Raw genomic sequence first — 26,460 nt, 5'->3', positions numbered from 1 at the left:
ATTTTATTAATACGTCACTTCTTCAGCAATTCAGACAAGGAAAGTAATCGTTATCCTGCTTACGTTATCCTCTTATTCTGTGTGACATGGAAAATATACAAATTAATGACAAAATTTCATTCCATATATATTCTGATAATATTTTTATATGATTTTAATCTTATTTTTAATATTCATTACAAAAATTGTTTTGAATTAGTTTTATATTCAAAAATTAACAGACTAACAAGACAACATTCAGCTAAGAAATTACATTCGAAATAGCACAGCTGTTTTTGAAAACGAATATAGTGTTGGCAAATTCCATGTGCTGTTTATCGGTGCAACCAACTCTGAAAACTCAAAACAAACGGCAATCGCAGCTGTGCTACCTCCCTGGTTTCAGTTTCCGTAAAGAAGAAAAGAGCGAAGCAGGCTGCACGTCGAACGGGGCGCACTGTCACGGCGTAATAACGGCTGAAGGAAAAAAGTAATAAAGAACATAAATTTGCTTAAAACGACGCCCACAAAAAATAGAGCATCACCTTTCAACATAAATAAGACACACATTGCACATTTGATGAATACATCAAAGTTGAAAATAAAAGTGGCAACACATATAGTTGAAAAATGTATTGAGAAATCGTTCGTGTAAATGCGTGAATGTGTGTGTGCGTGCGCGTAATTAAACAAAAGTAAATAGCGAAATCTAGCATTTTGCAATACGCTTCAACTCAAACGGGACATATACATAAATGAAATTTGCATTAAATACGCTCATACACAACTGAAACGACAGCAGTGACATTTCCTCTTCGGCGCTGCGCGCAGTCGACGTCAGCGTCATTGTTAACTGCATTTGCAGCTGCCGTTTTGCCTTTGTTGTTGTTGCCATTGCTACTGGACGAAACACAACATATCGTTAAATTGCTGCGCATGTTTGTAGGTATGTGTCTGTGTGAGTGCTAGCGGGCGCGCGGTGCTAAAAGTGGAAAGTTGACGTAGTCAAGCTAAACGTTCGCTTGCTTTTTCGTGCATGCGTGAGTGTGTGTTTGTTTGACAATAAAACACCGAAATTTAGTGGGTTTTGTGTGTTAGTGTGTGTGTGGGCATTAGTCACTCACATTTGGCCAGTTAGACTTGGACTTGCCCCCCTGCCCCCACTCCCGTGCCACATTTGGAGCGCAACCGCGGCAGTCGCCTCACCAAAATCAACTAAGCGCAGCACCATTTGAGGTCATCCAACAGCGCACACCCAACTATTAACAGGTAAGTTACACTAACTTTGTCATCACTATTAATTGGAAGCTGTTGTTGTTGCAATTATTTTCCCTCTCCAAATATTATGGCTAGTTTTTATTATAAAGCGCCCCAATGCATCCCCCAGCATTTCATTTTTTAAATGTTTTGCGCAATTTGCGGGCTTTTTACTTAATTGAATGTCTGTGAAGGTCAACGCTGTTAATTAATTAAATATATATATGTATGTATATGTATACACACGTGCATATGTACACTGAAATTGTTTGTGTGTTTGTTTATGTGCTGTTGCTTATATATTATGCTGTTTATTTCATTTGTAATATTAATACAATAACTATTATGAAAATTATTGCATAAAGAGAAACAAAAGAATCGTGTGCCACATTGCTATCTTTTACATAGTATATATGTATTTACATACATATGTGTGTATGTATGTATGTGTGTACATACAAACGTACTTATTGATAACCAAAAGTACTTAAGCAGTGATCAGTTATTTTGCGGTAAATTTGTAAAGGGCTTACGAACAACATGCCCGGCAACTGTACTTGAGACTCCGAAAAATATTTCATTCTACACTCTTAAGCAATGACTGCATGTGAAAAAATAAAAACAATTTCCCATTCGCTTTCAAGCGCAGCAGGTGTTTAATTTCTTTAACTGCTGCCTCACTTTCCAATTGACTGCGTTTTCTTAGGCATCAGTTGGCAACTGCATTGAGCTTTTAGGGTCGCTCTCCTACCGTTCATAGCATGTTCTTACATACTTGTACATACATATGTATGTATGTACATATGTGCATGTACTTATATATGAAGAGTACTCGTACATATCTACCATACTCTTATAGTATATGAATTTAATTCTTGCCGCCTTCATTGATAAGCACTTTTCTTATGAGCGATAGTTAAGCTGGGCGGTTAATTTTATAACACATATGTACAAGCATACATACATATGTACATATATACTCAGTATAACACAGACATTGTAAATACTTGTTGTATATATGTTTGTTATTTTCCATAAGCAGATATTAATTTTTTAATGTTCTGTAGCTTGTGATTGCATGAGCGCAAAACAGGAAATGCTCGCTGTTTTTGAATACATTTTTATGCAATACTACTTATCGCTTCATTAAAATGTTATATTAAACAAGATAGAACGCTACAGTCGAGCAAGCCCGACAGTAAAATAGCCTGTACTCTCCACAAAAAGGAAAAATTAAAAAAAAAAAAATTTTAAAAAAATTAAATTATTAAAAAAAATGAATGAATTAATTAATTAAAATAATTAATTAAATTAAATTAGAATACATGTTTATGTTCAGTTTTAACAGCATACATTTACATCATGTACCTATGCGTGTTTATATGCGTGTATGTATGCAGCACAAAGTTGAACCAAAGCAGCAACAACAACAACAGCTGCGGGCAGCGCTGCCGACAGAGGCAGCGCATGAGCAGCGATTTTACTTATGGCTATAACTTTCTTCAGAATTGACCTATCATGATGAAATTTGGCACACGGACACATTAGTACTAACTGGATGTACCTACCAAAATTGATTTTTAAATTCCGAGAATTACGGAAGTTATAAGAAAAAATACGAATTGCGGGGGAGTGGGGGGGTGTATCAGAAAAAATAAACAAACTCGTTCTGCCTAGGGCTTATAGGAACCTTGATACCAATTTTGGTTATCCTAGCTCTTGTACTTACTGAGATCCTTGCGCTCATACAGACAGACGGACAGACGGTCAGACGGACAGACGGACATGGCTATATCGACTCGTCTTCTCATCCTGATCAAGAATATATATACTTTGTGGGGTCTGCCACGCCTCCTTCTGTGTGTTACATACATGCGCACAAAACTAGTATAGCCTTTCACCCTTTGGGTACAGGCTATAAAAATATTAATTATATAAACATATTTGGAAAGATAGAGCTTATGTTGCCAGTGCCAAAAACATTGCTTACTAATTCCGTAACTCTGTAATTCTTGACTTTCTTCACATCACATAACATAATCTTTGTTAAATATTCATGAACCATTTTTTATAAACTAAATTAATATTCTATTCTAGTCAAATGTTTAAAAACATACAAAAATCTATCTATTTTAAAAAGTATGAGGAAACAGTTTTTTTAAAATTACAAATAATAAAATCAATATACATAAGTAAAATAAGAATGAAATATTAGTACGTTTCCACTAAACATTTAGATTTATACATGAAACAGAAAAATGAATCAATTGGCGATTTTATTTTTAATACTTGTTTTGACGCTTATTTCATCATCAAATATCAAGACATTGGAAAACAATAATATTCCATAATAAAACAGCAATACACACATATTTATAAAACAAACGCGTTTACATCAAAAAAATTCTTGAACCGCTTTAATTGGCAAATCGTATTTTAGTATTATTTGTTGCTATTGTTTGATGCCTTAAAAATATGTACGTTGACTGACCATAATTTTAAATGACGTAAAAATTATGAAGAAATTTAATACAGTACAACAGCGATCATTTGGACAATAGATTTTCAGCGAATGTCCAAAATGTAGCTAATTACTAAACTCGTGTTGCCTGGCGGCTAGGAGAGCCTACATACAAAGTTTGATCAAACTGGGCTCAGCCGTTTTCGAAATCTAGGCGTTCATCCAGACAGACGGATGAACAGACGGATATCTTGTCATGCTAGTTAAGAATATACATACTCTATTTACTTAATGGGGTCGGACTTGCTTTCTTCTTCTAAACTTCTTACCCTTCTGTTGCAGAGTATTGTAAACAGATAAATAAACACAACCTTAAATAAATAAATCATTCGCAAAGTGAAACTTTTGATCACTTGGCAATAATGCATTCTATTTCATAGTAATTGACAACGTATGGATCTTTTCAAAATGTGGCATCTATGTACATACGATTATATACTTATATGTATATGAACCGATACATATTGCGTATTGTGTCTGATTGAAACAGCTTTCAAGTGCGCTTTATCTCACGTATAGACAGACGCACACATAAAGAACTGCTTACATTTAGCTTTGATTGTTTTCAACTTTGACCCAATTTCTACACATCGTACACACATATGTACATATGTATGTGCGAGTACATATATACGAGTATGTGTATATATTTTATCCATAAACTGCAACGCTTGAATGCCACAATATGCCAAATACAAACATAATACAATATACTATATGCGTCTATCAAAACACACATAATACTAAGTACATAGTATTTTATTGTAAATTCATAACTTATTGTCGAACGTGCAATTTAAAAGCCCATTGTTCGGCTTAGAACACAACCGCCATGGCAGCGAAATTACAAAAAATGGCTAAAAATCATGTAAGTGCATGTGGAGTGGAAAATACAAAAAACAGCACGAGCCCTGAAACGTGTCTTCCCTTCCATTGTTAGATCCCCAACGTCTTTTTTAGCGTTTTCCACTCTTCATTTTATGACGTTATTTTTCAAAGTTTCGCCCGCAGAAGAAACGGCAAAATAAAATACAAAATAAATAAAATAAAACGAAGAAGCTAACGCAAGACAATAAAAATCGTAAAACCTGTTCTTTTTTTTTTTTTGTTTTTTGTTCAGACGCCTCTCGGGGTTTGCTTGTACTGGCTTTTGAGTTTCGATTGATTATTTATTTACCACTTGCTTTTAATCTACACATTCGCATGATTTATTTGACGATTTGGCGCAATATTTAAAACGAAAAAGTAAAGTCTGCTATATGTATAAAAATTGGGAAATCTCCAGCTCACAACAATTTGCACGTTTTCTTTTGTGCGATTTTTGTTTAAACTTTTGCGGTTGTTGTTCTTGTTCTTAAACACACAAACAATTCTTTCGACTACCGCAGACTGTGTCTACATTGGTTTTATATGGCCCGCCTCACAAAAACAAACATATTTTGCTGGCATTAGAAAAATGTTTAGCTGCCACATTTCCTAGAATCGAAATCACAAACTTCAATCTTCTTGAATTGTTAATTAACAAACCGTTGCCGCAGACTTTGAATTGCAAGTGCACAGCCTTTCATAATTAAACCATAAACCCCTATATACATGTATATACAAGCACATATATAATGATAAGTACGAACATAAGTGTGTGTCTACATAAGCCTTAACCTCAAAGTCAAACAAAGCGTAGCACTGTCTGGCCAAGCAACCGAAGCTGGCCCCTGCTCTTGCCCCTTGAACCCAAGCCTTGGCACTCGGCCCCATCTTCAAGCCGCAAACTTCGAAGCTGCAATTAAATTATACAATTATGTTTGTACATTTAATGCATGTCTTTACATGCATTCATACATATTCGAAGTTGTAGTATACCCTCCTAATGTAGTAATGATTCAGATGTCCGATGGTTGATATCTATCGCAATTATTTGCTGAGGAATGTATCTTAATACTTAATACTAAGAACCATTTACTGATTTATTGAAATAAAATGTAGCAGCTATAGCATTGAAGATTCTTAAGATATATAGATCAAATGTAAAATGTCTTAGTAATCATGAAAAATCTACAAATTAACTTAAATTGATCGTCTAAGCTATCAGCGAAAATTTTAAGGTACTATCCGTAAATATAATATAATATATATTTCTTTTAACCAGAAATAAAGAGTAGACATGAACTTAAATATAATATTCTCCTCTCAATTGCAATTAAATGTGGTATTATTGCTATTATTTCTCAACATGCACGCGCCTATATCTATGTACAGTATATGCAAATAATACAAGCGCGTGTACATGCATATATTTATATACGAGTATGTATGTTTGTATGTACATCTCGTTGATTTTAATGCAATTTCACATAAATTTCGAACACGTTCCATACACATAAGTATAGAATGTATAGTATTTACTTATTCGCACTTATTGTATCAGACATTCGGGCAAGTTGATTGTACGTAGCAGTCTGGACGTAAAAAAACAAAAATTGAGGCGTGTTTAAGTTCATTTAACTTTTTATTTGTGGCAATAAATTGAATTGACAATGTGTGACGACAATAGAGCACTACGATACTTTCGTTATTCGTTTTGCGTTTGCTCATTGGTTTTTTGTTCTTCATTTATTTAGTTACTCTATTTATAGACTGATTAAATGAACGTTGTAAATTGTGATAAAATACTAGAGGTGTACAATTTATAGCTAATGCTTTTGTTGTATAGACATTTTACATTGGCTTTAGCATATAAATGATCTACACTTCCGGGTGAAGATTATATGGTTGTCATTAAACATCATATAAGTGAATTGGAATTATATGTTATAGCTTTGAGAGGATTGGTTTAATTTAGATATATCTTTGTTACTGTTATGGTGAGACAAAATCAAATGGTTTCATAATTCTTCTAATGTTGTTGTCCCAAAAAAGGGGATTGACTTTATATCAATTCTTGATTAAAAATCTTACATTGACCGATTAATTGAGATTTCCTATTTCGCTCATACTAAGTACAAGTTGTTGTTATTCACAAATTGCTGCAATGAAAATAAAAGTCGAAGGTCGTTTATTTTTGTCACACACTATGTCGTCGCTTCAGACTGCTTGCCAATTGCTAACTAATTGGCAATCGAATGCTAACTAGTCATGGTATTATATCGTGCCGTAGAGAAAAATAAAAACTGTACAATGCCCAAAATTGCTATTAGTAGTTGTCTTTAAAACTATTATTTGGCTGTACTAAGTACAGTGTCCCAATTAGGTGATAATCTGTTAAACTGAGTGAGATTGGACAGAGAATCCAAGAGCAAACAATCTTTGCTAATCTTTAAGAACCAGGGTGGTATAAACCTATGATGTCTTTCTTTCTTGGCACAACCAACTCCTATACGATGCTTTTTAGTCGAAATTCGATTATTCATGCAAACCTTGGAGAACAGCTCCCATGGAAAAAGAGATTATAAAATACTGCCACAACCACTGCACTGGCCTAATCACACATTACCACAATCCTCTTCCCCATTCAATTCTTCAACGATTCTCCAGATATGTGCCGATTTTAGTTGAGTTACTCAATGGAGCTGTCTTGCCGCTTCCAAGAAGCACAGTGGGAGTTACATTTAGAGAAGAACAGAATCACTTATTCCTTGTGAAACTTTAGAAACAAAATAAACAACACATTTTCTTTACCAGAATTTGTAATTCTTTGTGAGAAACTCTACTTACATATTGAAGATAGATAGAAAAACAATTAGCTCCGATTATTAGTTGAAAGTGCTGAGCTCCAGTGCTTACTTACCATATGCTTGTTTATTTGTTTATCTCCAGCTAGTTTGTCTTCAGCCCACGCACACAGAGCCACAAGAAGAAAGGCACTTTCTTCTGTTCCAGCGTTCTGCTGGTCTGCCATGTTCGTGAGAGTTAAAAAAAAAAAAAAAGTTCAATGCGCGCATGTCACCGATCTCTATCATTTGTTGAAATGTGGTCAAGTATACATTTTTCCTATGGTTTCTGCATTTTAAGCTCGAGTAAAAGTTGTGACCAACTGTGTGTCTCCGCTGTTCGCGCATTTGTCATGGAAAGCATATCGGGCAATAAATACAATAATACCGCCAACATGTGGCACGCGCTCTATCGTCACTGCTGACTATAATAATATAATAGCAGCACGATTGTTTAGTGACTCATCATCATAATCTTATACATAATAAGCACAACTAAGCGCACTTTTCGTTATCTTTGGCATGTTGAAAATTTCACTTGTTTTGTGCAAATTAGACAAATAATTGTTGAGCTTTTTTATTAATCTTATCGCATGGCACTTACCAGCAGTTATTGCTGCTACTTGAAAGTAAAAGTTATGCCTCGATAATAACAAAAATTAATTTGGTAATAGTGCAAAAAAAAATAATAATAATAATTAAATTATGCTGCAAGCTAATTTCTTAGTGTGGAAGAAGCTTTTCTTTCGTACTCTTCAAGTAATATAACCGGTTCCAGCCGCCAGGGAAATACAACATAGTCTGACAATAGATTCATTATGACGAGTCGTTCGTTCGTCATGACCTTAACAACGAATTAAGCGCTATGTGCTTGGCTAGCTGGCGAAGTAGCAAGGGCGCCAGTTCTCTATGGGCGTTTCAACGAGGTTTACGATGATCGTACATATGTATGTGTGATAAATATATGCAGATTGGAGGATGCCACAAACAATTGTATGAGTTTAATAGTCAGAATAGTCATCTGGTAAGGTTCTCCAATTGAATAAAATAAAATAAAAATCCCCCAATAGTTGAATCGTTACAACTGGCCGCCGGATATTGAAAGAAACTAATTAATTAAATAAAACGCGGAAAGATATTTTAGACAATAATAACTGAGAAGTAGATTTCTTAACGAGTAGCTGAGATATACCAAAACAGCAGTTTATATATTCATATTGGTTCTTACTCTAATAGTCCCTAATGGGCACTCTAGAACTTAATTAAAGTAATATACATTTCGTTTTTCGAAAACCTATGTTAATGTTACTAACTTATGAAGTTGTTGAAAAAGAGAAACTTTAATGAACACGTAATGAAAATGTTCTAAATTCATTGATAAAACCGGTTGGTTGAAAGCAGACCAATAACAAACATCATAATGGTCGTCTTGAAGCCTAAATCACAATTAACCTCAACCTTATATAAACTAGAAATATCTGATAAGGTCGACCAAACTCTTAAATACCCCATCAGAAAAATATATTGAATTATTTTTACACAAACCTTAGCATTTTTGTAATAAACAAGAAAAGTTGTCTGTATAATTTCTTTGATTACTTTCAAATAACCTGCTACCTAAGTAAGGGGTTTTTAGGTGTAAAGATTTACCTAGATTTGCTGCCAAATATCGAACATTTCTAAGAACTTATATGTAAACCGAATTGTGTTGCAAGGTGCAGTACTTAAGTAGAAATGAAATCAGGTAAAAGGCTGCCTTATTCCCGAAAAAGCGGGTAGCCAGCACTTTAACAGTCTCTTTGAAATGTAAATGAAATATTTGGCTCTGTACTGAAATATCTTCAAAACAACATGCTCGTAAGTACAAATATGCAGTTTGCAGACAAACGATTATTTTTGTTTTCGCTTTAAGTTTCGAATAACAAACCGTTTCAGGTAAATGTGTGATTTATGGGATTATTTTGCGCATTGCATTTCCAAAATTTTCCTAATATGTTGGCCTCGTTCGTTTAAAAATTAAAACCCAATAAAAGTCTTTCTAGCGCTCTGTATAATCGTGCATTATTGGTATTTGAAAGTACTAACCAAATCATTTTTGGCGCAAATCTATCTCTTCCCCTTGTTTATAAATAAAATTCGTATAATGAGGAAACAGAAAACAAACACACAGTAATCTATCTTCGATAATGCGGTTTTTGTTTTTGTGTTTTTACGCAGCCAGCCAAACAGTGCTTGACGTCACTAAGTAGCGCCAGTTGATCAATTGATTTTTCTCACAACGCCCACAAAAAAAAAAAAAAAAAAAAACAGAAAACAACGCCCGTCTGCTAATTGTTATTGCGAATTTGTTTTTCTACGAGTCTGAAAAAGACGAAAAAACGTGTGATATTGAGCAGACACTAAAAAAAAATGGGGGGAGGGGAAACAAAAACAACAAAAAACAGAATGTAGGTGGCCCCGTCACTCGAATGCAATTTCAAATTTCAGAATTTCCACTGAAACTGTTCCACATAAGCAAGCGACTATGCCAACCGATTCCGAGGTCTGTTCTGAGTTCTGGTGCCCGGCACATTGCGGAACGAGTTCACTGTGTTGAACAAATTTAGTGATTACTGCTCAACAACAACAATACACTTGCAATAATAAGAGACGGCGTTACACAGTGGAAGAAAATTTGTAACTTAGCAGCAATACTTTAACACATAAACCATAAAATCATTTATAGAGGACATAGTTTTCTTTTCTGAATGACCTACTTTTTTGGGAGTGTCTGGAATGGATTTCAAGCCCATCTACATATTTTATTTTTTAAACCTTGATTTAAATTCTTTTTTGAATATTGTTGTGAACTAATTTACTGAAAAACCTACTTTTTCGGGAGTTCTGGAATGGATTGTAAGCCTATCTATATATTTTATTTTTTAAACCTTGATTTAAATTCTTAATTTAAATTGTAATTTACTTTCATGGGATTGTCAGGAATGGATTCCGTGCCCATATACATCGTACATGTGCCTTCCAGTATCTTTCTTAAACGTTGATTTTATATATTTATTTATTTGTGTTTAAGTAATGATGTGCTGGATATTTTCAAGTGCAACCAATGATATATTTTACTCAAGTGGCATTATAAATTTTGGAGATAAACTTTAGAATCTGTTCATATCATAAATGTGTTTTTAAAGTATATAAAAATTCGTGAACAGAAAAGTTATAAGCGGAAAAATGCATTATATATTCGAGATATTTTATTTAAGCTAGTCCGACGGCCATTAAGATAAGTAGTGTTCTGAGAGTGCATCCCGCTGTGGTTTACGTAGGCATTATCTTTGGAAAGGCGTCATTCATAACGCTTCGAGTTCAAAGCGTTCTCTTATCAAAAAATACATTTAAAACCCCACTGAAAAGGCAACAATAACAACGATCTACGTCGCAAAAAAATATATATAATGTGGGGCCGCTCATATGATTTGAATACAAAACCATAGCTATAGCGCTTTTATTTTCATTCATGAGCCAAAATTTACGATACACAGAATTGTGGCTTCTGTACTGTTTTGAGTGAAAGAGTAGCCCGCCCATTGACCTCCACTGGTACCGACATCGTCGCTATCGGACTGAATTCCCCAGGAAATTGTTGACAACTCTCCGGGCAGTGCAGTATTTGTTTTTTTTTTTTTTATTAATTATACACACACATTTATATAAGAGTTTGTCTGGCGCTTACATACATTTACGGCAGCTGTTTTTCAGTTTCAGGCGGCATCGACTTTCCTCATACACGAGTATGAAAATATTATATATCAAAAATTAAATATGCATGTAGTGTGTTATGTTTTTGTTTTGAAATTCTACCCCATTTGTTTGCTTTGGGGAATTCGCGCATATGCCAATGTTTTTTTAGGCAGGAAATATTTTTGAATTTGTCTGATGCGTCATCCCTATAGTAGCTTTTCGTGGAAAACGAAGAGAAATACTTTTTCACTTTTTGTTGATGAGTTTTGAATAATTTGATTTTTGCAAATGACCCAAGATCGAAGAGAACGTTGAAGGGAAGTTGAAGAAGATTTAAATCTATGGAAAACTCTTCTTTGCAATTTATTAACTTTAAATATATAGCTTAGAGTTTTTATTTACAATAATAATATAGCTAAGAGTAAACAAAAATAAATGCCTTACCTTAAAAAGCACTTAATCGATAGACAATAATTAAAGAATATAGAAAGATAGGTTTAAATATTTTCATAAGTTCTGTATAAACTTATTAATCACTAAAGTATTGTTGAAATTTCTCTGGTTATACGGTTTTTAGCTGCACTCTTATAATTCTTTCACACTAGACTAAAGCAAATAATTTGTTTAGAAGAAGAAGATGAAAGGAAATTAAGAGATATATGTCTACAAAAGTATTACTCTCTCTTAAAAAAAAAGATTAATAAAAATCCCAGCTGTAACAAACGCTGATATATTGTGGAGCACTTAAAAATAAGTGTACAAATTGTAAAAAAAAAATACACTTCAAGTGGCTTGTAAGAGAAATTGATATTAGTCGTTTAATATCCTGCAATCTGCTTTAATGTTTTACAACATCAGTGTGGCTTTGGTACACTTTCACATTTCATTTCGTAAAGTAATTCTACAATAATGAACGAATATATGTTCCAAAATTTACATAAGCCTCCAACAATAGTGGTAACAATCCCTTCTGAAGCGATATGGGATTCTAAAAATATAATTCAACACTTCCAAAGACTCTCTTATACATAAAGTATTTGGATATAATTCGCGCTGAGTAAATTCTATTCATATGCCAATTCTCAGTCAAGACTCCAACATCAACAAATAGCTTGAAAAGAATGCACAAAAGAAATTTCAAAACTTTCCTTTCGCTATTTATAATAAAATGACCAAACAATGCCTTTAAGACTCACACCCAAAACGATGGTGCATGCAAAAATGATGTAAATTTCTCGCGGTTCCATAAAAATCGAAACCGTTGCTGCCATTATTCCACTATTTACTGGCAGAGCGAGCCAAAGCAGGCGAGTCCGATCAGAAGGAAAACATGCCAAATAGCTGACAATTTGTTTACTGTGACGAGGCGCTAATGGCCAACACGTTCCGCACAGAACAACAACAATAACTCAACACCATTGGTACAAACTTACAACAATTTCAATCTAATTAAAATCACCTTGAATGTCAGGGGGTTATGGGTCACAGAGTGGGCGGGATTTGCATTGCTTTGTTGTTCTTCGGGCTCTCGTTAATGAAACGTAATTATCTCATTGCAGTGCAAATGTTGTTCATGCCGCCGCCCCATTTGGGCGATAATGTAGATAAACAAGCTCTTCGGGCCGGTCTGGCCGACTCTATATACCCGGTATATACATAAGTATACATGATAGTGTAAATACGGGTACATACGTGGATATAGAACGCCAGTTGGAGAACAAGAGAATAAAAGAGCGTCGCATTTACGTCAATTTCCACAAATGGTTAAGAACTGTGACGCTAATCAAGTGTGGCTATATGGGATATCTAAGGGGGATGTAGAAGTGGGGTATAGAAGCGTTTCCAAGCAGCTACTAATGAGCTATTTCTAACAAAAGAATCAAGTGTAAATATGTCAAGTTAGCTTCTAATTAGCTAGAGCTGTGGAGGAGCCGAATAGAGCTTTCCTTTTATAGAACAGTTATTATATCTTGATGTAAATAAGCAAGAATAAAGCAATAGCGATGAATTATGTATGCGCTAGAAAGCTTAACCAAAAAAGGAAAGAACAAGAATGGTACTGCATGAGATCATTTTGAAAGTTTTATTCGGTTTGGCTAAAATAAATTTTTATTGAAATCTGTCAAATAGTTCTTTGAACCCCAATTTTTATAAAATGTTTGTTTCTTTTTAAATTAACTACTGTCCTTACCTCAATTAATGTTTGCAAGCAATATATCGTTATTTGAAAATCTGACGACCGATAATACTATAGATGTGAACCAGCGAGGTTTTAAAGATAAGAAAACAATGGATCAATAAATGTTATGATTTGCAATTCTTTATATGTTTTTATAGCCAGTTAAAAAAAGTCGTATTGTAAAAAAAAAAAAAAACTGGTACTGAGGCTAGCAATTAGAACCACAACACCTGCTAACTAAAATTCCATTTACGTTTCTATAACAAGGTCTGTTACTGTTTTTACGCACAAATATTTGCCGCCTATTTATTATAAATGTCTTCATGAATAGATTATACACGTCCGTCTGTATGAACATCGATATCTTTTAAAGCATAACAGCTAGGGACATTTAACTTGACATAAAGATTTGTCGTCTCCTTCCTAACACTAAGTTTAATACCATCCATATAAGGTCGATACTTAATATAGCTGGCATTATTTATTTATTTATACTACATTTTAGTCATTATCTGTTCTGTTTAATAGAGCACCGGAAAGTTGATTTAAGTTCCTCTGTCCTTTTCATCAATTCAGTTTCTACGTAATTTTTCCCATTTCTACAAACAGTTCATAGCATCATTCGTTTCCATTTGTTTTTATATAGCAACCCATCCAGTTAACTACACAAAAACATTTACGTATCAAATTTATGCCAAAGCTTTAGAAGTTTTTTGGAAAATTTTAGTTAAAACGAGACAAAAAGTTGTCGTATTTTAGCAAACGAAGGTAAGAGAAGGAATTGAAAGTGCGCAAGCAGGCCAGTTTTTGAAAGTAGACAAACACACACATTCCTAGAACTACACAGTTCTCTTATCGCTCGTTTGCAAATGATTTGCGCTTATCAGAGAAGTGTCGGCAGCTGTCTGCGATATATGTCGTACAAATATAGAGACAATCAGGCAGACAGACAAACGAACGTCCGCACTATTCGACAACATTTGAAAAGCATTACCTTATTGTTTGTTTGGAACCCCACCCGACGTTAATGTTACTTTGTTTCCTATCTTCTTTGCAGACAGCATGACCATACCATCTAGACCAGCGCCGGCGCCACCGGGCTCCTTAACTCAGAGTTCCAACGGCTCGGTGGAGCAGTTACGCTTGCGACTACAACAACAACATATGCAACAACAACAGGCCGGTGGTGGTCTGCAGAAGCTAACCATTAAGTTGCCGCCACCTCCGAAGGCTCCACTGCAGAATGGCATGCACAGCAACAACAACAATAACAACAGCAGCAACAATAACAATCATGGCTTTTATGATTTGGAGGGCACAAATGGCTCCAGATCCATAACCCGTAAATTTCCACAGGCACGTTACACGCCAGCCACAAATTGGAATGGTGCGCCATTTGGCAGCGCCTTTGGCGATGGCGGGAGCAGTGCCGCCACCTCAAACGGCAACTTCAAGAAGGTGCCACCACCGCGACCGCCCCCGCCAAAGGTGCAGTCGACAACTAATGGACGCAAGGCGTCAGCACCAAATGCCGGCTCCGGCAGCAGTCTGATAACGAGCATATTCCATCGCAAAAAGTCAACAACTTCGACGTCCATGGTCGCTGCTTCGAAGGCCGCAGCACAGAATCGTGTCTACGGCCTGAGCAGCGGACATGCGACGACGTCCAACGCATCCAGCACTGTGGCAAGCACTACAATAACAAACAGCAACTATGATTGGAATGCGGCCTGGAACAGTGCACCCACAATCACAGCCACAGCTGCGACCACCACAGCAGCCTCAACGACAGCGTCTAGCGGCTGCGCGACCGAAGCTCAGCTTATAAGTTTCGATTCGCCACCCTCGTCGCCCACCTTCACACAGAAATCGAACAGCGACTGTGTGAGCGTCGATAGCTTCAGTTCCGACTCAAACTTCAGCTCACCCAATAATGGCAGCGTGTCCCAACCGGAAAGCGGTTTCGAGGACGATTATCATGCGCGTTCACGACCAGCGACCACCAGTCCGCTGGACCCTTGGGAAGTTGTTGACAACACAGCCTATGCCTTCGATGGCATCTATGCTAACACACAGCAGATGCAGAGCATTGGAACGGCCCCAGTCCGCCAACTGCAGCAGCCAAGTCGAAGCGTGGATAATCCCCTTTGTAATGGAAAGAGTTTGTTGCCGCCACCGCCCTCGCTGACCATGCCCACCATCATTAAGCCCAAGATATCGGCCAAACCAAAGGCGCCCAAACCGCCACCGTTCTTAAGTCAGCCGCCAGGATATGTTCTACCATATGGTGGTGATTCAGGTATTGATTCATCAACGCCTCCATCACCACCCATGCCCAAGGAAGCGCCACCACCGCTGCCCAGTGCGGTAACAAGCAGCGCCAATTCTGGAATATCTTTGCTCGATGTCATTATGGGCAAGGTGGATGCCCTTGCCTTGAGTAATGGCAGTTCCGGTTATGTCGACGAACCAGAGGTGCCTTATGCCATAGCACTCTACGATTTCGATGGCGTCGAGGAGGGCGATCTTAACTTTAGAGTGAGTACAACACATATATTGATGGTTTAGGTGGATTATATAGTATGGCTGATTTAAATGAACTGCCGAATTTATGCAATGAATTGCTTAATTTTCTCCGATTCATTTAAATGTTTCAATTTAATATTTTTATTGAACGAATCTATTTTCAATTGAGAAAAAAGAAACAACGTTTAGTTAAGATCAAAAAGTGAAAGAATGTTTAATTGTTTAATTTAACAAATGAATTCGAACAACTATACTGATTTATTTAAGAAAACTTTCAAATGTTCAATTCAAATGATGAATTTCTTCGTCCACAAATGCAATTTTTTAACAACTTCTGTTATGATTATTTCGGCGAGCCAAGTGCTTAGTCTGGGATTCCCGCTTGAAAGACTGGCTTTCTGCTGATAGACTCGTGGAGTATTTAAGTTTTATACCAAAGAGTTTCTTAGAAACTAAGAAACAAGTTTTCATTTATATATCACTACATTCTGCTATACTTTATGTGATTAGGTCCATATTTAAAATATTGTCATTTATCTAATTAGTTTTCTCTTATTCTCCAAACCTATGTATGTATGTTAAGCCAATTAAGAATAAATCCAAGGAATAAATAAGTTCAGCAGTTCTGTCGTCAAATTTGTGCCGTATAGACGGTGTTTGGGTAAAACAAGCCTTTTTAGTATTAAAACCATATTCAACGATTCCTATTTTTTGCATTTTACCTTTGAACACCTTTATTTTCTAAAGATGTAATCTGAAGCCACAAAAAGAAAGATATTTACACTTTTTTGAATCAAATTTAAATAATTTATAGCCTATTAGTATATAATCGTGCTCATCTAAACAATTTCAAGCTTTTTTTCATACCTAATACGTAGGAGCATCTGCGGTTCTAAGTTTCTAATAAGCTGTGTTTTATTTGCAGGAAAACGAAAAGATCTACCTGGTGGACCAACCCACTGCGGATTGGTTCCGCGGACGAACGCGTGCTGGTTGCGAGGGCATCTTTCCGGCTAATTATGTGGAGGTCAAGGTGCCATTGGGCGCATGTGGTGGTGCTGGTAGTTCACAAGTGGCGGAACAATTACCCATGGTGCGCTGTCTGTACAATTTTCCCGGCGAGGTGGAAGGTGACTTGGCCATACAGGTACGTTGTAGTTATGGAGGGAGAACATTAGAAATTTTGCAAAAGAAGTAGCAGAAAATATTGAAGATTTGATTTTGAAGTGCCTATTTTAATTTGGATTTCATTTTCTTTTCTAGGAAAACGAATTGGTCACCGTGCTGTATAGAATCAATGAAGACTGGCTTTTTGGCGAGATAGCGGGACGTCAGGGACAATTCCCGGCCAATTTTCTCGAATACGTGCCCGATAATCTGCCGACGGCTTAAAAAGCCAGCACACGAATATATCAAAAGAAAAAAAATAATAATAATTAATTTATAACTTATGAAAATTGTCGATATAAAACGCGAAAATGTCGTGCGAACTGAAATATATATTTACTTCGGTAGTCAGTCAAGAGTCAAAAACAATCCAAAACAAACAAAATACGAAGAAAACATTTCGATTTATCGCATAAATTCAATCCAATTATTTAAGTGCTTTTTAAATCAATCAAATTGCTAGCAACCGAACACCTTCCTTGTTCCGGCTTCCTAATTTTAATCCTATATGCTGACCAATCCACAAATGTTATGTTAGTCCCTATTAATTGTTAAGCATAGGCCGCTACGCATACTATATGTATTTCCATTTGCCTATATGTCTGTTTATACTCGTAGGCCTCTTTTTTTTTTTGTTTGCTGTTCAAGTATTCAAATAGATTTAACAAGCGCTGTAAATAATTTAAATTTTTGCAACAGTTTATTAACGTTGAGTGTAATTTAATTGCAATTTTGTTAATGTGTGTATTTTGTGTAATTAGTTTGTAGTTAGGCGCCTTTACCATTTCCAATTCAAGCAGAACATTAATTATTCTTATTTACATATATATTTCTATAGCGTATTATTTAATCATGTATTACCAAGTGCTCGAGATAAAGCTGATATTGGCTCGTGGCAAACTATCGAAAACCGTAGCGATGTAAGAAACTTATAGGATTTACAAATTTATATTACAGATCATATACACAAACAGCTAAACTATATACAATATATCAATTAAATTTAATCGAAGTGAACCACTCAATATACAACACGCAAAATCAATTTACGTTAAACAAAATAAATGAATCATAGGAAAAAACCACAACCAAACGTGAACTCAATTATTTCAAAATGAGAAACTCCATTTATGTAGCATTCTTTTGGGCTGGTATTGCCAATGGTTTAAGGGTTCGGTAAATGCATTAAAAATGTCTCCTAAAAGTATGCTGCAGAAAGTCCATTCGGTTTGTGCCTCAACTAATCAACGCCTGCTGGCGTTCTTTTAAACACTTGCTATCATTGCTGTTCGCCTGCTACCCGGCAAGAGACCTCATCTGCGATTTTGTCCGAGAAGCACTGGCGTTCTTCAACGTTGACGTCATAATTCAAACACAGGCAATAAACACGACTACCTCCCATCCGATTTTAACGGAAACTGGCTTCTTGAAATTGGAATATGAAATTCTAATTATTATGTTATTATGTAGTTTGAAAATTTGTAACGTGACGATTGAACGATGAAAAAAGCTCCAATTTTGCCTTGATTATTACTTATTTTGGTTTTATTTATTTTATTTTAAGTATTTCTTGGCGAAATCATAATAATATAATTTATTATTAATGGCATATCAATCACGCAGCCAAACTATTTGTATAACTTAGAATTAGTTAAATGTAGAAAAACAATCTATATATGTATACAGGAATAGGATTACTGGGGAATATCATTTATATTCGCCAAAATGTTGCCATAGAAGTGATTTAAAACGAATTCGTGCATTTAGATACATTTGTTATAAGCTCCAAATAATCTAAATAGAAACTGTGAAGTATAGAGATTTGAATCAATTATCATACAGGTTCAAAGATAACTCAACTGCTTTTTCAAAAATATATCCTTTCTGCATCATTCATACTTAATTTAAAGTAAAAATTTGGCATCACATCCATCATTGAGAAAGGCATCGGAACAGAAATACTTTTCATTATTCAGGTTCAGTATCTTTCGGATGTGTTACCTATTCTACATCTATTCTGTGCTCTGAGCAAAAACAAAATTATTTCCCCCGACAACTGTTCAACTTTTGTGTATGTGTTTTATTTAGAGCAAGAATCTTTCAGCTAGCATCCAGTAAGTATCAAACAAATCCAACTTATAATTGCAGCTAAACCCCAAGCCTAATTGGAATTGTAGACCGCTTATACAAAGCGAACGTAATTCGATAATGTCTGGCGATTGCAATAGTTATTGCCCGGGAAATGCCGATCCCTGTCAGGCGCCCGTCGATTTTTCACCCTGCCCTCCCGGCGGCGACTGCCCACCCTGTACTGGAGGCGACTATGCCGGCTGTTGTTATCAGCAGCCTCCACGCACTCAGCCCATCCGTCCGACTTCCCATTTCATGCGCTCCACAGCCCCCCTGGAGACTGAAACCATCTATAAGCGTTCCTACTACGCCAACTGTGGCGATTGCTATCGCGCCCGTCCAGTCCTACCCAGCTCCCAGATACGCAGCAGCCAGGCCCCCTTGGAGAAATGCACCGTCCAGAAGCTATCGTACATGCCGCCCTGCGTGTGCGGCCGCACGCCCCCTATCCGCCCTATGGAGAACGGCCTACGCTTCGAAGGACCCATCTATGCGATGTCTTCGCAGAAGCACGATTACGTGCCAAAGGGCGGTGTGAAGCGTGATCCTATCATGCCACGCGGCGCCATTTGCAGCTCATCGGCACCCATGGAGCGCTGCACCATTCAAAAGTTGAGCTACATGCCCGTGGATGTGTGCCAGAACCCTCCCCCCAAGCCCATGGTACAGGGCTCCCACTATTGTAAACCCGTCGGTCCGATGGAGCGGTGCACCGTCCAGAAACTGAGTTACATGCCGGTCTGCCTGCCAGCCAAGGAGCCCACACCCTGGGCGGACAAGGTACGCTGTGTGCCACCACGTTATCAGAAACTGTGCACCACCTACAACTTGAGTTACATGCCCAATTGCAATGCCGGACGCACTGCACCGGTGGTCCCAATTTCCAATTTGCGCTTCCTGGGCGGCAATGCCGGCGCTGCCAGCACAGTCTATAAAATGAGTTACATGCCCGTGGATGCCTCGAATTCCAAGCCTGCGGCCATTTTGCCACGCAACACTTTCTCTCGCGCCACCGGACCACTGGAGAAGTGCACCATACAGAAGGTGAGTGGTGGCATAACCTAAGCCGTGGTCAGAATAAATAAGCGTCCCTCCCCCTCAGCTATCGTATCAACCCAATTGTTGTGCCGAGCGCACTCCCCCCATCCGTCCCATGGAGAATGGCCTGCGATTTGATGGACCCATGTACGCCATGACAACCCAAAAGCACGATTTCGTGCCCAAACCACATGTGCGTCGTGCCCCCATTGTTCAGGGCACTGCCTTCTGCCGTCCCAGTGGCGCTATGGAGCGCTGCACCGTCAATAAATTGTCGTATATGCCAGTTGATGTTACTTGTTTCCCACGACCGGATCCCATTAGGCCGCGTCTGGGCTTCTGTCGCAACGAGGGTCCAATGGAGAACTGTACCACCTACAAATTGAGCTACATGCCCAACTGTTTGCCACCGAAGGAGCCACTTCCGTGGGCCCGCTACACCTCGTATTGTCGCCCAAGCGGACCCATCGAGAAGTGCACCATACAGAAGCTCAGTTACGGACCACCGGGCAGCTTCCAACGTTGCGGTGGTGAGTCAAAGATTATTATTTCGAAACTAATCCCAATGGGACCTTGAGACCTTTCTCTTAACAACAAACGGTTTTCTTTCAGTGTGTTTTAGTTTTCTACATTAAGTACATTTTAGGACTTTTTAAATATCATTTTTCTCGGGCTAGAAAGGCACACAAATTTGTTTAATCTCTTACATGTCTTTAAGTCAAGGTTATTTCTGTTCCTATAAATCTTTTTGTACTGAAGAGCTTGATGTTTGTTTGCAAATTGTTTGCCTTTTTGACCTTAACTAGTTCTTTGTATTTGTATTAGAGAACATTTTAAATGGCATACTCTTTAATTTTGGTGCTATTTTAACATTTTATTACTCCTATTTTTTTGCAGGTCCTTGCGGCACTGGCAATTGCGATCCATCTGGTTTCCCCAAGGCTGGCATTTGTTAGAGAGGAAATATCTTTGTCTTGCCCTTTGTACAGGTTCCCTTTTTCTAATGTGTTCCAGCTCTCATTATTACTGTTATTCAAAATCTGTGTATCCTTCTTGAAGGCATGTAGCGCTCCAAGTCCTTCTGCTACGACTGAACCAAAGTTTTAGCTTAGCTTACCGAGCACTATAGGCCTATTTGTCTCCTTTGTCCAATAATGTTGAAAATGTTTAATTATGTACATCGCACTGTTTAGGTCCCTAAAAACTACAAAAATTTAATGTTTTAAAGCGTTGGAAGATTGTCAGGTAATATATATCTATATATGTATGCATATATTTGTATCTGAAGATTTACCTTATAAAAATTATGAATAAAAGTGTAAAACATTAATGTTAAAGAGCTCGAACATTACGGTTTTTAATTTTGGTGGTCTTCAAACCATTTGTATTTGCAGTCGCCGTTTGCTGGCCTCACGTCGCTTCTTTTCACGTTTCTTGCGCGTCTGCGTTGCCTCACGGAACAGTTGTACGCCCTCACGCTCCTCCACATCACGCTGCAGCAGCGCCAGCGCATGCAGATTACAGCCCAGAACGTCGCGGAGTTGCTGAACATCGCGCTTGAGGAGCTCCAGTAATCGCAGGAGAAGCGGTTTCATCGTCTTGGCCGACGCTATGGGTTTCATGTGCACCTTGAACAGAAAGATGGTGACTTTGCAGAGCAGTTCCAGTTCGTCGGGTCGCTGTTCGATTAGACCGGGCAGGCGTTCCAACAGCTCGCAGACCGTTGCAAAGGGTAGGATGAGTAGCGCCTCCTCCAGATCTGCGGCCCTTATGCGTATTAGAGTGGTGACAAGAAAATCGCTTGGATTTTCCACCTGTAGTGCGCGCATCATGGGATGCAACTCTGGTTTATCGTCCTGGGCCTCGGTTTCATATTGCTTTGCTATTTGGAGGCATTCCAATATCGTTTCAGCCGCTTGCTCGGATCCCACAGTCTTGCGCGAGGCCAATTTTAGACCCGGAAGAAGTGGCACGTTATTGTCCTCGCCTGTGGCCAGCTGTTCGTTCTCAATTTGCTCGCGCTCCTCCTCCTGCACATCCTGAAGCACAATGGTCTCTTCAGTACGCTCGTACAGCCGCAAAGTGCGATCAGAGCCACAGCTGACTAAATAGCGACCATTGGGTGCAATGTCCAAGCAATAGGCCTCGCCAATATGGCCTGAAATAGATGCAAAAACAAAGTTAATAGAGTTTTGGATCTATAAAACAAAATTGCGACCATATTCCTAAAGTTTCTACAAGAACTGAATTTTTTTTAAATATAACTCATATCTGGGAAAAATCTAGTTCTTGAAACAGTGCAGAAAAATAATTCTGAATTGCGGATATGCTATCTTTTTGCTAGGCTTTATTGTTTACCTGGTAGCGTGATGATTTTCTCGAAATTATCTCCATCCCATTGCTTAACCTTGCCATCCTTGCCGCAGGTGAAGAACATGTGGGTTCTGGGTATAAACTTTAGCGACATTACCGAATCATCGTGCGCAAATAACGAGCGATGGCAATCACCAAAATTCAGGCCCCAAATCTTGACATTACGATCTGCCGAGCCAGTGACTATTAGTTGGGAATCGTATGATATATCCAAGCACAGGACGGGCAGTTTGTGGCCATAGAGCGACAAAAAGAATTTGAAAGTATCGAGGAAAAATATTTTCACGGTGGCATCGAGCAGACCCACAGCCAAGTATTTCATATCCGGACTAACGCCCACACAAAGGATCGTCTCCTCCAGTTTTAGTGTGTTTTTATGCAGTAACGACAGGACTTTGGTTTGTGTCGCACCCTCGCCGGCATCGATTAGCTCAAACGTCCAGATTTTTAAGGTCGTATCACCGCTTCCTGTCACACAGCCCTGCTTATCAGGCAGCAGCGCAATGGACCATAATTCACCCTCATGCGCTGGTATTTCCTCCACAATATCCGCAGCACCAACATCCACAATAACCAGCTTGCCGCTCTTCATGCCTAAAAGCACGTAACGATCGCCTGGAACAAATACGGAGCAAAGTACATAATCTGTGTACACTGTGCGCAAGCATTGCATGGCATCCCGATCCCAGAACTTGAAGGATTCGGCAGCACCAGAGCCAATGGCCAGCGAGTCGTGGCTGAAGCAAACGGAGCGCACCTCAGATTGGTGACCCAGACGAGTCAGCGAGCGCAGCAACTTGGCTGTGTTTTCTTGGGCCTTTTGGGACTTGATCGAAGCCTCCAGCGAATAAAGCACTAGACTATTATTGGCCAAACTGACGAGCATACGTAGCTCCTGATTCTCACCGAGCAGCACATCAATGGATTTGATTTTCTGTTTGACTTTAACGTTATCCAGGCGCTTAATTTCATCGCTCAGGCTCAGCTCATGAGACAAATCAGCAGCCTCTGGCTGTGCAGCCTTGCGTCCCTTTTTCAGACGCTTGGCCAGGCGCTGTTTTGCTTCCTCAGCGCTGCATATATAGAAACTCTCGATCAGATCATTGGTGCCATGACAGCTCAGAACGCGCTCATTAGGGTCTGTGACCAGATTAACAGTGCGGCCTTTTCCTGCACGTTGTATGACGCCACAATTGCTCACACTGATCGGACTTATGGTGTCCTCATCGTCAATTGACAAGCCCTCAACTGCAGTTTCCAAGCCTTCGGCGGCATTTGCGTCGCGTTTTCGCAACCTGTACACGTTCATGGCACTCTCGCCAGCGCCGGCTACCATAAGATCGCCAATTAGAGCCAATCCCCAGACCTCAGTGCGATTATCCACTACCGTTTTGAAGCAGAACTGCGTCTCTAGATTCCAGAACTTGATTTGTGTGTCCTTTGAGCAGCTTACTACAATGTTCTGCTCCACTAGCCTTTGCAAAAAGTGCGCGTCAGTAATAGCGGCATTGTGGCCGGTCAAGCGTTGCTGACCCGCCATCTCCACGACATCCACAACAACCAATTCAGTGTCCAGACCACCGCTCACCAGACGCATTCCCTGATTATCATAACGCAGTACGCTCACCGCGTTCTTGTGCAGCGCCAATGTACAAATCGCATCGTAATAGGTGCTGGAGCTCAGATCATAGATTTGAACCACACCATCCGAATAGCCAACGGCAATGTGCAGATGATCGGGAGAAGCACGTAAAGCGGTGACTTCCTGCTTCTCGCGTCGCAATGTCTTTATACGATCGCCCAGCCTATCAAAATATACAAACATATACAAATACGGCGTTTAATAAAGAATACATCTACTGGTTATGCATCTTACCGTAAGTCCCAAATAATGACATTTTCTGCTGCCGGCGCCGCAATGTAACGACCCTCGGTACCATCGATGACGGCAAAATTAACATTGGCACGACCAGATACAATTATATTGAAGCTGTCTATAGCACGATATGCTAAATATTGCTTAGTTAAACCCATAATTTCATATAAAATTCCACTATAAACAGCTGCTCAACAAGTTTCACGTGTTTGCCATGCTTTAGAGATGTGCAAAGCGTGTCGATAACAACCGATAGTCGCGCCGCCTGTTTGTTTACAATTTGCAACAACGGTCTGGCAATATTCATAACTGAGTGACCGCTTTCCAATGGAATATGAAACAAGGAATATATATATTTAAGATTTAACGGTTTAGAGTGTATCGGTTGATGTAAAAACGAATTAACGATGGAGCTGTAAGCTATTGAAGGAGAACTACGATGGCTTGTAAAATTTAATAAGCTGGTTTGTCTTGACTTAGTTTACAGCCAAATTTGTATAACCTGAGATAGACATTTGAAATGAAAACCAATTTATTAGTTCGGTTTCACACTTGGTTTGAATTCTTTACGAAATTTAAATAAAGGGACTTGGAATTTGTTTTATAACCAAAAATGTTGTATTGCAAAATGTTATCAATGGGCTACAAATTTTTATGGTAGTATTGTTAGGGAGCAACATAATCTGAGAATAAATGAAATTTCGAATCGGTTATTTTATTTGTTAATATAGGAAAAAGGATAAACGGTTAAAAAATAAAAAGTTCCGATTACGCTTCTTTCGATAAGATTTCAATATATGTTTTCATCCCTTACATCTGAATAGCCGGCGCCTGCGTATTGTGGACATAGTTTATACACATTTTACAATTTAACGTTTCATCTTTCTGTAGCTGCAAAAATTATATTTAAAAGTAAATAGTCAAATAAAATAATGCCAGGCTTTGCGGGCGGTTCAACAAATGCCGATGCCAGTGGTAAATGAATTTTAAAAATGGTTTCTACAATAAGTTAAGTCAATCAAATCAAATCTTTGACAGGTGCCTCGGACTTAGACACGGAATCCGTGGAGGTCCTAAGGGAACGTTTGAGTACCATGAAACGACTGATGGCTGAGCGCACAGCCCAACAACAGAATAATCCTGCAACGACTGAGGAAATCTGGTCCACCAAACGACATCGATCGGCTGGCATTATTGATGGCAACTTCCTAAGCATCGCCTTTGGGGGTGCTTTGCTAGTTATAGTCTCGGTTTCGATATATGCTTTCTATAACTTATACCATGCCATACTAAAGAAGTTTCCCTCGCGCCATGAGGAGTTGTAAGCCAAGCCTAATAAGCCAACGACGAATTACAATTTAGTATTTAGCATCGATTTTGTGCATTTAGTGTTATAGTTTGTACGAATTGTAAATTTTAACCAACCATGGGCTCAAATATATGAACAAAAGAAAGACGGCCGTTTTGTTTGCTGTTTTGCATTCGGTTAAATTAACTATTTATTGGATTTCGTTCTCAATATGCTTTCCATTACAATAATTAATTGTGTGTATAGCCGCTAGAAACTTGTTTCTGTGTTGTATTTGTAAATTCAAAAACAATAACTAAATACGAACAGCGAAGACAAGAAGAACCAAATGGGCGGTTGGCATAAAAACTATGAAAATGATAAGTATATAAAATAACAATTAGGCACGAGACGAATCATCAGTCAAGGAACTTAATGGGCGAGGGATTAAAATATAGAGAGAGATGCAACGAAAATGAGAAGAATTAGGGTTTGGATTTCGCTTACGTGCTAGCTTTGCATCGATAATTCAATTGAAACTTTCGACTTACATTTGGTTCGCTTACATGTTAAAGTTTGTGTTAAACATCTATATACGATTTATAAATGTTTGGCTTTCGTTTTGTTTTCCTTTCTTTTGCAGAAGCTTGTCTTTATAAAAATAACTAATATCGTTTTGTTTCG

General features: G+C 38.1%; 4 protein-coding genes across 5 annotated transcripts; 3 read left to right on the top strand and 1 right to left on the bottom strand.

Annotated features, from left to right (window-relative positions):
• Positions 1-402: 402 nt before the first annotated feature.
• LOC115624056 (SH3 domain-containing protein 19) lies at positions 403-18,156 on the top strand. Of its 2 annotated transcripts, none has more exons than XM_030518637.1 (4): positions 403-1,248; positions 14,436-15,916; positions 16,830-17,051; positions 17,168-18,156. In XM_030518637.1, the coding sequence occupies exons 2-4, from the start codon at positions 14,441-14,443 to the stop codon at positions 17,294-17,296; spliced, it is 1,827 nt and encodes a 608-aa protein (XP_030374497.1). In that variant the 5' UTR covers positions 403-1,248; positions 14,436-14,440; the 3' UTR covers positions 17,297-18,156. The 2 variants fall into 2 exon arrangements, with proteins under 2 accessions (XP_030374497.1, XP_030374498.1); XM_030518638.1 differs by lacking the exon at positions 403-1,248 and adding an exon at positions 14,096-14,146.
• A 932-nt stretch (positions 18,157-19,088) lies between these two features.
• On the top strand, positions 19,089-21,576 carry LOC115624137 (stabilizer of axonemal microtubules 1). Its single transcript, XM_030518732.1, has 4 exons — positions 19,089-19,185; positions 19,249-20,245; positions 20,304-20,769; positions 21,137-21,576. The coding sequence occupies exons 2-4, from the start codon at positions 19,280-19,282 to the stop codon at positions 21,193-21,195; spliced, it is 1,491 nt and encodes a 496-aa protein (XP_030374592.1). The 5' UTR covers positions 19,089-19,185; positions 19,249-19,279; the 3' UTR covers positions 21,196-21,576.
• On the bottom strand, positions 21,493-24,686 carry LOC115624136 (WD repeat-containing protein 3). The gene is made up of 3 exons (XM_030518731.1): positions 24,489-24,686; positions 22,598-24,417; positions 21,493-22,397 (listed from the first exon to the last, which is right to left on the bottom strand). Exons 1-3 carry the CDS (start codon positions 24,644-24,646, stop codon positions 21,613-21,615), a joined length of 2,763 nt encoding a protein of 920 aa, XP_030374591.1. The 5' UTR covers positions 24,647-24,686; the 3' UTR covers positions 21,493-21,612.
• Positions 24,687-25,365: 679 nt separating this feature from the next.
• LOC115624279 lies at positions 25,366-25,909 on the top strand. Its single transcript, XM_030518903.1, has 2 exons — positions 25,366-25,463; positions 25,527-25,909. Exons 1-2 carry the CDS (start codon positions 25,421-25,423, stop codon positions 25,811-25,813), a joined length of 330 nt encoding a protein of 109 aa, XP_030374763.1. The 5' UTR covers positions 25,366-25,420; the 3' UTR covers positions 25,814-25,909.
• Positions 25,910-26,460: the final 551 nt, after the last annotated feature.

Source organism: Scaptodrosophila lebanonensis, unplaced genomic scaffold, assembly GCF_003285725.1.
Source record: "Scaptodrosophila lebanonensis strain 11010-0011.00,11010-0021.00 unplaced genomic scaffold, SlebRS2 tig00000053-arrow-pilon, whole genome shotgun sequence".
Lineage (NCBI taxonomy): Eukaryota > Metazoa > Arthropoda > Insecta > Diptera > Drosophilidae > Scaptodrosophila > Scaptodrosophila lebanonensis.
Note: the sequence above shows the minus strand (reverse complement) of the source record. Positions and strands in the feature narration are given on the sequence as shown.